The 15044-nt window shown below is 42.3% G+C and overlaps 1 protein-coding gene across 5 annotated transcripts in view; it reads left to right on the forward strand.

Moving 5' to 3' along the window:
* Positions 1-15044, forward strand: part of asap2a (ArfGAP with SH3 domain, ankyrin repeat and PH domain 2a) — an 86034-nt gene that overhangs the window by 66758 nt on the left and 4232 nt on the right. For 4 of the 5 annotated variants that reach the window (XM_042332899.1, XM_007906476.2, XM_042332901.1 and 1 more), the window contains 5 exons: positions 2232-2478; positions 4866-5021; positions 8020-8185; positions 8665-8732; positions 10058-10167. In XM_042332899.1, the coding sequence (XP_042188833.1) occupies positions 2232-2478; positions 4866-5021; positions 8020-8185; positions 8665-8732; positions 10058-10167 (747 nt within the window). The remainder of the gene's footprint in view (positions 1-2231; positions 2479-4865; positions 5022-8019; positions 8186-8664; positions 8733-10057; positions 10168-15044) is intronic. The other variant, XM_042332900.1, reaches the window with a different exon arrangement.

Consider the following 15044-nt stretch of genomic DNA (forward strand, 5'->3'; position numbering starts at 1 on the left):
CCAAAGCGCTTCACAGAATAGACTGTAAAGTGAATTGACTGTATATTTGTGGGCGAACGCGGCAGCCAATTGCGCACAGCAATATCCCACAAACAGTCATGGATTGAAAGTGACCAATTTATTATTGGTTTTTTTTTTGGAGGGATTATTATTAGGCGTGTGGAGTAGTACGGAAACTTGCCCAAGGTTTCGCCCTCTGCCTGGAATTGAACTCAGGTCTCTTGCCTGCAAAGCGAGTGCTCTAACCACTGAGCTACATCTGACTGCTTTACAGAAAACACTAGCTATTTCCAAGTTTCTCTAATAAAAGACATGCATATTCAGTTATTTAGGAAACAGGCAATAAAACAATCTCGTATTTGCATTGCACACATCCTTGCAGTTCACATCATCCACTACATAAATTTCCCTACCTATGCTAAGACATTCCAGAATTCAAGGAGACCCAAAAGTGTATTATCAAAGGATGCAATAGTTCTATCAGCATTTCATCTACTCTTCAAGTCCCCAAATAGGCAGGTCAGTGTCACTATTCCCATTGGCAAATAGGCTTTTTCCCTAAAGCTGAACTACTTCTACAGTAGTTCTTGACAAATCTTATCTAGCAAACTGTACCTTCCTGGGAGGAACAGACTTTTAGGTGAACGGTTCCTGAGTGAAAAGGCTCTCCAAATCCAGAAAATCTTTCATTTGGTTCATGGAGAGCTTAAATATACATCATTGTGTAAATATCAGAGTGATAGTGATCTCTTCTTTGGGTCAGAAGGCTATGGGTTCAAGCCGCTTGTTTACCCTCCAATAATAATAATGATCTGGGGATTTGATATAGTGCTTTATTACGTCTTTGAGACGTCTCAAAGCGCAACATAGAATATACTGTAAAGTGAATTTACTGTATCTTTTGTGGGCGAAACACAGGAGCCAATTGCTCACAGGGGTGACCCACAAACAGTCGTGGAATGAAGTTACCAATTTTTTTTGAATAAAGTATTACCCTTGAAAAAGCGATCTGCCGGTCGACTAACAAATGGGTTCCTACTTACTGCTAGCTAAACAGAGGGACGTGGAGCAAGGAGACTTGCCCGACATATCGTCTTGCCAGGAATCGAACCCAAGCCTCTTGCTTGCGAGGCGAGTGCTCCAATCGCTGAGCTACAGGACTCCACAAATGCAGCAATAGGGGAGTGTTTCACCCACAAAAATATACAGTCAATTCACTTTACAGTGTATTCTGTGAAGTGTTTTGAGATCTCTTGAGAACGTGATAAGGCACAATATCAAATGCAAGGATTATTATTACTGCACAGTGGAGGTGTTGTCCTTTGGATGAGACATTAAACCAGGATCACGGCTGCCTGATACGGCACAATAATGATAGAGCAATGGAGCACAAGTGCATAACACTGTGCTAATAATAGCTGCAGATCTGATTATCCCTCTAGGTGACCATAGGGTCTCCCTAGGCTTTGCCAGCTAATGTATGAAAAATAGTATTGTTAAGAATAGGTTGCTTGTCTGCCTGCTTGGCTGAAGGTGATATATGGCCCAGGGCAAAAACTAAGAAACTGGGCTTGGTGCAGTTGTGGCTCTTACCCAGGACAAGATTATGGGAAGATGCCCATGAGGCAACAGTGCATAACTCTGAGGAAAGTAAGAATTTTCTTGTTATTGTACATCATCTCATTATTGTCTCAAAGGTCTTTAAAGAGATACTATCTCTCTATTTCAGCTCTGTTTAACCCTATCTTATATGTGGAGAGTAAACTAGTTTACATTTTAAAACTGATAAGAGCTGTTACTGAAATAAATTTAAATTGTATTTTTTTTTGTACCATTTGCAGTCAAGTGGAGGAAACATTCTCACATGTTCCTTCTGTTTTGAATAATATTATTTGTCATCTTGACAAACCAATGAGAGTGTCCAGATGGTAGTGAAGAATGAGATGTAGACCTACAGGATTGAAAAACTGTTCGATAGCCATAACAGCTGCATAAAGCACTTACGTCATAAATAGTGTTTTCCAACAGGAGACCTTAGCTCTCTAGTTTCATTGGTGCTGAAAGCGGAGTTTAACAAGGCTTCCCTGGAGAAAACTCATTTCCCAGTGGCTAAGCCAATGGGGCAATTTGTCAAACCTTATATTGTATAGTTAATGTCAGTAGAAAATGATGTGCTAAATAAATTGTAAAAATCGTAGGATGTGGTTTAACAAATCTCATGCTTTTCTTAGCAATCCAGTCCCAACAGACCTGTCAGTTTCTATCAGGTGTCATATCAGACAGGAACAAGTCAACTTCAGCCCATGGCCACTCTTCCAGCCATGTTGAGGGATTCAGCCAATTCCATAAAAGATAAACAGCGATCGTTCATTCCAAGTATGGTGAGCAATGAAACGTATGGAACTATACTAAGCTCAAGTCCTCCTCTTTCTTCTATATCTGATGTACCCCCACTTCCACCTAGGAACATCGGTAAAGGTAAGCAATGCTTCGTTATGAGTAATACAACACTACTTACTATAAGATTCATGCTTTTTTATAATTTTTTCATTCTTTGCTAAAATTTTATTTGTGAAGCTTTCTAGAAATTCAATGTTTAATTCCTGAGCTCAAGATACAAGTAAGATTTTGTCCTATTCTTCTGAAGAGAGACAATGGAAAAGATTCGGAGAGCAACAAATATAGTTTCACATTCACACTTAACTGTGAAGAGAAGCTAAGCAAACTGAACCAATTGGCATTGGTGAAAAGATATTAAAGAGGACACTGCCCAAGCTTGTTGTATTGTGAAGGGAATTGCAAAGAAGAATGCAGAAAGTTTGTTTGAAATCAGAATAATATTTATAAGCTAAGTAAGCTGTGACTTAAAACTAAGGGATAGTGGTCCATATTTATGCTGCAATTATGTTACCAGGAGAGATGTCGCATTATATTAATGTTGAGTGGCAAAACAAGGTTTATGTTTGCTGCTCCAAGGAATACCTTCAGAGCTTTGAACTGACCTTTGGAAATGTGAATCCAGTATGATTTGCACCTTCTACATTTACACTGACCCGGTGAAAATTTTACCAATTTTAATCACCAGCGGATAATAGTATCATGAGTGAGTATCTATCGCAATTTGGATTGTCTGATATATTTGACATTTGGGGCAAATCTCTGCCATAATCACAATGATTTACTGCCAAATGAGGCTTTAGAGTTGATTCATAAAGTATTCTACTGCCCAGTATGTGGCTTTGTTTGCTGAAATCCACTGCGTATCTCCATGAGGGAGTAACGTGTTCTTTCTCCAGATACAGAACACCTTTTCACCCAAGGAACACGTTATTGTTTACCACCTTTTTAGCATAATTTTCTAAGACTCCCCATGGCCTTCCAACAACAAGAACAAAATTACATTTGTATAGTGCCTTTTACGTTGGGAGGATGTCCCAAGGCGTTAGACAATCAGTGTTTCTGACACGAGCTGGGGGTTGGGATCGGGGAGGATGGAGGGTAGGGGGGAAGGAGGGTAATCGAAGGGACGGTCGAAGAGGAGGGTCTTGAGGTGGATCTTGAAGGAGGCAAGGGAGGGGGTGAGGCGGAGGGACTGGGATCGAGTTCCACAGGGTGGGCGCAGAGTGGCTGAAGGCCCATCCGTCAGTGGTGGTGCATGCAAGATGGGGGGGCGTGAAGCAGGAGCCGGCAGGTTGGTAAGGGAGAGCTTCCCTCTTTCATGTTCTTTAATTAATTTAATATTAATATTTAATGTTCTTCCACATCCTATCTACTGTTTTGCTTTTGATTTGCTTTAGGCTACAAAACAATTTAAAATTGTGGATTCAGTTGGTTTAGGTGGGATGGGGATAGAAGTTTAAATTTCCTTTGCAGAGGCTAAACACAAGGAACTGGTTTTTGAATGTTTTGAATGTGAGATAACAATACAACAACAGCTTGCACTCATATAGCTCCCTCCACGCACGGTAGCTTCTCAGAGCTCTTAAGGTAGAACTAAGATTATCTTAAGAGGCTGTCAAAAACAAGATTGTGCACTATAAAGATCTATTTATATTGAAGACCGAATACTATTGCTTTTTAAAATGATCGAAGGTCACATTTTTAAAAATAATTCACATATACCCTAATACCTGCCATCCAGCAAATGGATTTACAGGTAATTGGGGCTGTTTTTTCAAGGTAAACAATGTTAGTACAAGAAGTATATGCTGTGTCTGAATTGGGCAGCAGCAGACCAATTAACAGATATGGAATCACCAATTATATTCATTTAAATAAGGAGGGGTGAGCTCGGACGTTGAATCGAGATAAACTAATCTTGGAGAATGAATGATAAGGAGGGAATAACATAAATTAAATATATCAGTGCACAGCTAAATGTACAAAACCATTTGGCCCAGAAGGATTGTATTCTCCAAGGAATTGCTGTCAGCTAACCACTAAGGAATTAACATCCCAGGCAAAGAAGCATAGTCTGAATTAACTAGGAGAAGGAAAAGGATATTTTTGTCCCATTGGGTTAAGATATCCATGATGGGTACCTCACATCTACATATGATCTTATGTAGATGTAAATCACCCATCTACCTTACATCAACATAAGATCATATGTTACCCATCATGAAGATCTTAACCCAATGGGACTAAAATATTCCATCACTTTTCTTCTCCTAGTGCGTAGATCATCTAGTTCTTACATATGAGCCAGACAGCATCCGTACTCAAGTTGTGGGACTAGTAGGGTCGAGTGACTACAGTATGGTTATGTATACAACCATATGACAAAATCAGTAAGGACAAAAGTAAATGATTTCAATGTAAAATGTTTTCAATGTAAATTTCTAGCAAGTCTATTTTGTTTACAGTTCAATCTGCAGTTCCCAGTGTTAGTTCACAGACTTCGAATGTTTGGAAACCTGGATCAATGGGAATGGAAGGTGTTAATCGACAACGATCTGCTTCAGACCCACCAAACCTTCATCCACCTATACCACCACTCCGGGTGACATCAGCAACAGCAAGTATGTATCCAGGTTTTAGCCTGTATTGTCTACCTCCACCATTAGCTCACCCCTTGGGCCGTTGAGACAGTCAATCCCGTTGTTGAGATTGTCTTTGTGTGTCTCTCTCCTCTGTATGTCTCCATGTCGGTGAATGTGTGTCTCTGTGTCTATGAGCGTCTCTGTATTTGTGTGTGTGTATCTCTGTGTCTGTGAGTGTGTGTCTCTCTGTGTCTGAATGTCTCTGCGTTGTGAGTGTATCTCTCTGTGTCTGTGTGTGTGGTGACGGGCCCTGAGAAGCAGGAGGCAGTGACCTCCTGGAGCCCCACCGTCAGGAGACTGGCTGGTGTTTGGCAGATCTCCGGGCCTTCAAACGGAGCGTGAGTGGAAACGAACCATTCGGCTCTCTGTGCCTGCGCAGCTAATTCTCCCCCACCGAGTGGGCCATTCAGTTTTATTAAACAAACAATTAATAATTTTTTTTCCCCTAACAATCTAATATGTGTGATTTCTTTGTTTAGTTTTTATCAATAATAATAATCGTTGCAATTGCAATAAAGTGAAAGAATGTAGGTTAGTTTTAAAACCTACCACTCAATAGCACCAACCAGCCCCCACAATTTTCTGCAAAATCTGACACCCCTCCACAAAGTTTGGCAGATATTTCTACAATTTTCTATTTTTCGAGTGGCCTGGGGTATAAGGTATCATTTACATTTGTAGAGCTGTTGGACTGTCTACATATTCTTTTTTTTGTAAATGCTATCTCACAAATTAAAAACATTTGAGTTGTTTCTTGTGGGTTCTTTTTGAAAGTGATGATGATCTTTGATGCCAGCTGTGCAGACATAAATGTTCTGCTCCTGTAACTATTTAAAAGCTCTTATATTGATTTTCTCCACATTTAATAAATTGCTTTTATCTGACTGGGAGCTATAACAATTAAAAAGGTTTTCTGAGAACCAATAATATCCATTATGAACATTAATATAGTAACTCACCATTTAAAAACATTACTGAACATTCCATTCTTCTGACTTCATAAGTGTCATTTCTTTTAACTTTTGCTTTTCCAAAAATTATATGCATAGTAGGAACCAGCTGTGGTTCCATTTCTATGTATGACCACCCGTTTGATTCACTTGCATTCTCAACTTGTTGAACTTTTTACCCCAAATACTTATCAGTGGCTTTTTTGGTTTTGCTAGAAACAAATAAAACATTTGAGTCATTTCTGTGTTAGCATGGGATAGATTATATTATTGTTTAATCGTTTTTCGTTTTTATGTTTATTTACATCTTTAGGATCTTGTTTTTTATCAATTATTACATAAGGCTGAAGTTTTTTTTAAAACCTTGGTATGAGGCACCAAACCTAAGCTTTAATTGCTTCCTACTTTATTACTATATTATAACTTAGTTACTCTAATTGCTTGAAATCTCTCTCACTTACATAAATTGGTATTTATATAAATTAATAAATATTTGATTCCTGGTTTTGTGCTAAAATATTTTCATTATGTAATGTACTGTAAGTACAGAATTTAATGGGCATATCTAATAATTTAGGGTATGAATTAGCACCTTGGGATGTCCTCCCACCATGAAAGGCACTACACAAATGTAGTTGTTATGAATTAGATTTTTTTTTGTATGCAGAAGTANTTTTTAATTACCATTATAACAACTAGTTCAGTTTCATATAGATAGTTAGGGTAATAAAGAAGACCCAGAAATATAAACATTTCAATAGACACTTTTCCCAGTTCACCACCTTTCATATTCTTGTTGGATTCAAATATGGTTCATTACCACCCTTTTTAAAAACTCTTATCGAGAGATAGAGTTCATTGAGTCAGAGATGTTTTAGCACAGAATGAGGCCTTTGAGCCCATCGTATCTATGTAGAAGTAATACACTGGCACCGCCTTCCATCACCTCCGGAATATCGCCAGACTACGGCACTACCTCACCCCTCACGCTGTTGAAACACTGGTTCACGCCTTTATCACCTCAAGGCTGGACTATGAGAACTCTCTCCTCGTCGGCCTTCCCGGCACCTCCCTCCACAAGCTGCAGGTCATTCAGAACTCTGCAGCTCGTGTACTGTCCCGCACCAGGCTTCGCGACCACATCACTCCCACCCTCGCTCGCCTCCACTGGCTCCCCATCCCCAGAGGATTGAATTCAAGATCCTCATCCTCACCTACAAGGCCATTCACGGCCTTGCTCCCTCCGACCTACTATCCCCCTACGTACCTGCCCATACCTTCCGTTTCTCTGGCTCCGGTCCGCTCCACATCCCCCGCCCTACCATCGGTGGCCGGGCCTTCAGCTCTCAGCCCCTAGGCTCTGGAACTCCATCCCCCAGTGCCTTCGCCGCTTCCTCCCTTTCCTCCTTCAAAGCTGGTCTCATGATCTTTCTCTTCGACCGTGCCTTCAGCTCCGTCTCGACTCTCTACCCCCTCCTCGCTCCCTCCCTTCCCTCCCCACACCCTGACCATTTCCCCCCAGCCCGAGTCCCAACCCACCTGTCCAGCGCCTTGGGACATCCTCCCGACATGAAAGGCGCTCTATAAATCAAATCTTGTTGTTGTTGTAATAATAAATAATAATAATTTAGGTGTGTGGAGTAAGGAAACTTGCCCAAGGTTTCGCCCTGTCTGGAAGTGAACTCAGGTCTCTCGCTTGCAAAGCGAGTGCTCTAACTACTGAGCTACAGGACTCCAAACTGAAGCGATGTACTCTAATCCCAATTCCATATTCTTTCTAATTCTAAAACTTGGGATGGTAGAATCATTGCAGGTTTATAAACAACAAAGTGGAAGCATGAAGCACAGATCTTTCTCGTGGTAGAGTTCCCCTCATCCCTTCACACACACAGACATACACCTTAATTCTGTACACAGGATGTTTCTTACCCGAATAGTATGAAGGGCTGGAGATAATTGTTTTTTACAGGGAGGGGAAAATAAAATTACCTGCAGTTGATATCATTTAGTTATTTCTTATCTTGCAGACCCATCACCGCCAACTCCAGTAGCAAAGACGACCAGTGTTATTGAAGCAATGAGTCTGCAGTTGAAACAGTCCCAACAGCAAACTCCTCCCAGTAAAAAACCACTGCCACCACCACTGCCTCCTCAGCCACCACTTCGTGTTTCACTACAGAAATCTTCACCCAGGTAATGCCGTTTACATTTGTGGCCTTAATTTGTCCTTATTTAATTTCAAAATCACATTTAGATATACTAAAAATCACTGAGTGATCACTTCATCATGTTTGTTGTACTGTCTGCTGTAACAGGAATCCTGTAGCGTATTGGTTAGAGCACTCGCCCCTCAAGCGAGAGGACCTGGTTCAATTCCTGGGCAGGGTGAAACCTTAGACAAGTTTCCTTACTTCAGACGCCTCTGTTTATCTAGCAGTAAGTAGGAACCCAGTTGTCAATCAATTGGCAGAATACCCCTCGGCTGCACTGGAATGCCAACCTGAACTATGTGAATTCCAAGTTCCGACGTAGGGCTTGAACCCAAAACAGTCTGTCTCAGAGGAAAGATTGCTACCGACTGAGTCACAGTGACACCCAATGGATGATTATAGAAGAAACTTAAGAAAATAATTTTGCCTGTTTAGAACTCACATTTTATCATCCATTCACAGCATTGATCGAACATCTGTAGCTAAAAGACCACCCACATTACCTGGATCTGTACAATCATTGCAAACAGGTGAGTAAACTTTTAAAACCATAGCTCAGCCTTGTTGCTTATTGTGTATTTATAAAATATATGACCTCAACTCCTATTAATGACTTTTACCATCTTTTCAGTTATCTGACCAGGAGTCATTTTAGCTAAAATTTTATTCTAATGAAGTTGCCAAATACAGTAAATCTTAGCTCATTTCCTCTATTCTGTGTGCAGAATAGAGGAAACTGTGTGCAATTCTGGTCCCCATATTATAGAAGGGATGTAGAGGTGCTGGAGAGGGCGCAAAGGAGATTCACAAGGATGATCCCAGAACTGAGAGGTTATCCCTATCAGGAAAGGCTGAACATGCTTGGACTCTTTTCTCTTGAAAAGAGGAGGGTAAGGGGTGACCTGATAAAAGGTCTTTAAAATGATGAAAGGTTTTGATAGGGTAGACATGGGAAGATGTTTCCACTTGTGGGGGAGACCAAAACTAGGGGCCATCAATATAAAATAGTCACCAATAGATCAACTAGGGAAGTCAGAAGAAATTTCTTCACACAGAGAGTAGTGGGAATGTGGAACATGCTACCACAAGGAGTTGTAGAGGCAAATAGCATAGATGTATTTAAGGGGAAGCTAGATAGGTTCATGAGTGAGAAAGGAATAGAAGGGTATGCTTGAAGGCTTAGTTGAGGAAGGGCAGGAGGAGGCTCAGTAGAGCATAAACACCGGCATGGACCAGTTGGGCCGAATGGCCTGTTTCTGTGCTGTATATTCTAACGTATTCTCTCATTCTCTCACATACACCCCATCACCATATGGGGCACACTTAAATGATTTGTGGTCCCCCGCTGCCCCAGCTGAGATGAAAAAGTTATGGTAACTTAGGCATTTCATCCACAGCTCAATTGGAGAACAGTTTTTAATTAAAAGTTTAAAAATTTCTAAACCTCATTTTCAGTAACTAGATTTTTGTTTTCAGATCATAGAAAAATGGGCATAGAAAGAGCCCATCAAGCCAGTTCACGAATTCATTAGAGCTTGGCAGATCTTGGTAGTTTCACCCACAAAATATACAGTCAATTCACTTTACAGTATATTCTGTGAAGCACTTTGAGATGTCTCAAAGATGTGATAAGGCGCTATATCAAATGCAAGGATTATTATCTTTTAATCCCATTGTCTGCACTTCCACTTTACCACTAATGCCTCCATTTATTGCATCCTGCTAGAGATTTTGAATAACTTCTGTAAACTGTACAGACAATTCAAATTAATGTATTCAAATTCTTGCCAAAATGTGAGATGCGTAAAAACAAAAATAAGAGAAATGTATTCAAAATCTGCTTCATTTGTTTAAGCAGGTGATGCTTCATTGGGACCAGGCAATATACCAAAAAAGCCAGGGCATGCACCGAATTCTGCAAGTCAAAGCAAAGCTCCAGCACCAATGCCACGGAAATCTCAAATGGTATGTAGTAGATTAAACGGTCAGTTTGATCTACTTTAACGATGTAGATTTTGCTGATCCTTGATCCCTGATGGGAGACATCAGGGCCTGGATGAGTACAACCTTCCTGCAGCTGAATGTGGACAGGATATAAGCCACACTCCTTGGTCACGGTCGTCATTCCTGCGGATCTGAAGTCCTAAATCTCTCTGCGCTCTCCCTCACACTCACGAAACCAGTGCGCAATCTAGGCATCTGGTTCGACCCCCAGCTGTCCTTCCTCGCCCATATCCAGTCCCTGACCAAGTCCGCCTTCCTTTACCTCTGCCACATTGCCCGCCTCTGACCGTACCTTACCCCAAATAAAGCCGAAACCCTTGTGCACACATTTGTCACCTTCCACTTGGATTACTCCAATGCACTCCTCGCCGGTCTCCCCAGTTCCACTTTTCAAAAAATCCAGCTCATTCAGAACCCTGCTGCCCACTCCGTAGCCACATCTCGCCAGTTTTGACCAGTCTCCCCATCACCGAATGATTGACTTCAAGATCCTCACACTCGTGTTCAAATCCATTCACTCCCTGGCACCTCCATATCTCTCCGACCTCCTCACTCCCCAATCCACTACTGGCACCTCGAATGGCATCGGCCTCCTGCTTGTCCCTCGCACCCTTCGCTCCGCCATTGGAGGTCGCCCTTTCAGTCACTACATCCCGAAACTGTGGAACACTCCCTCAATCCTTCTTCCTTGCCCCCCTCTCCCCTTATTCAAGTCCCGCCTGAATACCTTCCTTTTCGACTGAGTTTATGGCCACCTTCTCTCCCATCCCCACCCCACCACCACAGCTCGGAGTCAGGCTCTGAGACGTTATTATGCGTGGAGGGCGCTATATAAGTGCAAGTTGTTGTTGTTTTACCTTTCATAATTAAAATGCAATACAGTAAAACTCACATAAGTTGTATCATTCGGGACCATAACATTTTAAATGACTTAAGCAGTCCAAGTCGCAGGCAAACGGTATAAGTTGTATAAAATCCAATTTAATCAATAATCTACTGTGCATGCAAATTTAATGCAGCCGGTAAGTTTGCATATGATAGTTCGTCAATGTAGTTGGTAAGTACACATGCTGTGATGGGACAAGACCACATTGGGGTTAGGGTTATGCAGTTTATAAAAATAACTGCCAACAGTTTTGGGTTCACAACTTTAAAATTCCTGCATGGATGTCTTCTACCTTTGTAATCTTGCATTCACATTCAAGAAAACTAAAAATACAAAGGAAAGTCTAATACAGTGTTGTCAAACCATAGTCACAAGGCATGTGTGGCTCATGAAGAGTTTTTGTGCAGGTTCAGCAGAAAGCATGTGTCTTAGATAATTCTCACTGACAGTTTGCTTATAGAGATGAGTTGTGGCTATTTAAAGGCATTGTACGTATTCAGTAAAGATTTCACTAATCTGATTTTTACAACAGTCATCTCCGCTCACTCAAAACACAAACCCAGAGGCTCGAGCACAGATGCCAGAAATCTGGCCTAATGATTCACCGCCGGCTGTGGCTCGAGCACCTCCGCACCTACCGCCAATCCCTTTCACAGGCGAAAACTGACTTTTACTCCAGAGTCATTCTGGAGGCAAACAACAATTCAAAGACTGTTTTCCACCATCTATCACCTCCTCCGTGCAGACCTCAAGCCCCCTCTATCCTCATGTCAAACGCCAAGTGCGAAGAGGTCCTAGACTTCTTCGCCTCAAAAATTTAAAACATCTGCTTGGCTGCATCGTCTTCCCACCCCAATGCCCACTTCCACCCCACCCATACCATCCACACGGCCTTTTCCCTCCGCCATAGCTCCTGCCACTACCCACTCCTTACACTCCATTTTTCCCTCCTCTCAACCACAATCACCTGGATGAAGTTCACACCTGTGGTTGTAGTTGACCCCCTCCCCACCCAGCTGCTGGTCACTCAACGCCCCCTTCTCTGCTAGCCAACACGGTCAACCAATCTCTCTCTTCAGGCTCCATTCCACTCCCCCTGAAAACTGCTGTCATCACATCCCTCCTCAAAGATTCCATCCTCAATCCTTCTAATCTCTCACACTATCTCCAACTACCCTTCCTTGTCAAAGTCCTGGAACGCATTGTTGCAGGTCAACTTCAGTCACACCTCTTTCCACTCCCTCCTCAAGCCTCTGCAGTCTGGTTTTCGCCCTACCCACAGCACAGAGACAGCGCTTATCAAAGTCAGAAACAACATTCTCTCTATCTGTGACCAGGGCTCCCTCTGCCTCCCTGTCCTCCTGGATCTCTCTGCAGCACTCAACACAGTCAACCACGCCATCATCCTCATCGGCTCGCCTCCTTCATCTACCTTAGTGGGACTGCATTCGCGTGGTTCGAGTTCTACTACAACAAGATTACATTTGTATAGCGCCTTTCGCATCGGGATGACTTCCCAAAGTGCTGGATAGAGTACAGCATTTCAGACCCGAGCTGGGGTTGGGGGGTTAAGGGATGGGAGGGGAAGGGGTGGCCGATGGCATTGTCGAAGAGGAGGTGGGACTTGAAGGAGGCTAAGGAGGGGTCTTACTTAACCAACCACCTCCAATTCATCTCAGCAAATGGTTTGTCCTTCCGGCCCCGCCCAGTTACCTGCGGGGTACCACAGGGCTCCATCCTTGGCCCTCTTCTTTTCCTTATCTATATACTTCCTCTGGGCGATGTTATCCGCAGACACAGGGTAACCTTCCACATGTATGTGGATGACACACAAATCTACTTTGCCTCTTCCATGACCAACTCCAGGTCTGTCGATATTCTATCTGCTTTCTTCCACCTCTGCCACGTTGCCTGCCTCCGACCATATCTTACCCAAAATGCAGCGGAAACTCTCGTGCATGCATTTGTGGAGTCCTGTAGCTCAGTGGTTAGAGCACTCGCTTTGCAAGTGAGAGACCTGAGTTCAATTCCAGGCAGGGCGAAACCTTGGGCAAGTTTCCTTACTCCACACGCCTAATAATAATCCCTCCAAAACCAAAAACAATAATTAAATTGGTCATTTTCAATCTACGACTGTTTGTGGGACATTGCTGTGCGCAATTGGCTGCCGCGTTCGCCCACAAATATACAGTCAATTCACTTTACAGTGTGTTCTGTGAAGCGCTTTGGGCCGTCCTCCTGACGTGAAAAGCGCTATATCAAATGCAAGGATTATTATTATTATTATTATTGTAACCTCTCATTTGGATTATCCAACGCACTTCTCACCGGTCTTCCCAGCTCCACCTTTCACAAGATTCAGCTCATTCAAAACTCTGCCACATGCATACTGACCCGGACCAAACTCCATACCCACATCTCACCAGTTCTGGCCCAGGCTCCACTGGCTCCCATCACCCAACGAATCGACTTCAAGATCCTCTCCTGTTCAAATCCATTCACTCCCTGGCACCTCCCTACCTCTTTGACCTCCTCATTCCCCAGTCCACCACCCGGCATCTCCGCTCTACTGGCATCAGCCTCCTGCTCATCCCTCGCACACTTCGCCCCACCATCGGAGGTCATCCTCCCACCTCTCTGCCTTCCCTCACTCCTACCAGTGAGGGAAGGCAGTGCCTTGGGACGTCCTCCCGATGTGAAAGGTGCTCAATAAATGTAATTTGTTGTTGTCATGCTTTCAGCCACTACACCCCTAAACTCTGGAACACTCTCCCTTAATCCCTCTGCCTTGCCCCCTCTCCCCTCTTTCAAGTCCTTCCTGAAAAGTTTCCTGTTTGACCCCCTCCCCCCAGCTCGGAGTCAGGCTCTGCCACTGACAGGCGCTCTGAGACGCTACCCTGTGTAGAAGGTGCTATATAAGTGCAACTTGTTGTAAAGCAACATTGTTTTAGTTGCTCCCTGAATCTTGTTCACAGCAAGATGTGAACAAGGTTTACAGTGTTTAAAGATTACTTTCTTTATTAAGAGTCCATCCAGTGTCAAAGTTAGCTTGGTCCCCTTCACAAATTGAATATATATAAAGTTCAAAGAATATTCGGTTGAAATGATGATCTAAAAAAAGCTCGTCTCAGGAAGAAATCACAGCAAAACGTTTGGATCGAAATACATAAGTAAATCAATATTTTCTGTAATCACTTTCATCAAAGGAGAATAAAGATCTCTCTTGACAAATGAGCATTTGGTGGCTGAACTGCACTATATGTTTGTGCAATCGTTTTCACTGAATTTTCAGAAATTAATTGAGAGAAACAACTATCAAACTTACACTAATGTGTTGTTTATTTTTATACTGTTAATATTGCTTATGTTTGTGTTTTGCTGTCATCTGTGATATTGTCGTCTTTGCCGGGAAAAAAAGGAAGACATGCTTATAAATAAATGTTAGGGAGAAAATTCTGTAAATTTAAATTTTTTGACTGGTGTGGCTCAGTACAAATCTGGGTTTGACAATACTGATCTATGGGAACCCTTCATTGTCCTGGATATGACCTACTTCTCTGTGTTGTGCATTTCTGGTGTCAGAACCAGCTTAAGCTTCAAAACCAGTTTGTAGCAACTCCCCCAATCAAAGTACTTGGAGCTGTTCCAGAATGCTTGTCTTCTCTTGATCATATCTCTGGAGGAGCCAGGCCTGGAATATCAAAAAAAAATGAGGATTTCCACAGAGGATTTAAAGTTTCACATATTATTGAAATGCCATTTTCTAATATAGTTAGGGGAATGCTGGAGTTTTGAACAGACAGTTCGTCCCCTTGATCTTCTTATCTTTTCATAAAGACTGCCAATTGCACTGAAAATGTAAAATTTCTATTCATATACATACAATGAGAAGTAAACCAGACTGGAATGCAGAACTGCACATTAGAAAAGGCTCCAATTGGAGATCTAAATT

This window comes from Callorhinchus milii, unplaced genomic scaffold (assembly GCF_018977255.1).
Source record: "Callorhinchus milii isolate IMCB2004 unplaced genomic scaffold, IMCB_Cmil_1.0 Scaffold3, whole genome shotgun sequence".
NCBI classification, from domain to species: Eukaryota; Metazoa; Chordata; class Chondrichthyes; order Chimaeriformes; family Callorhinchidae; genus Callorhinchus; species Callorhinchus milii.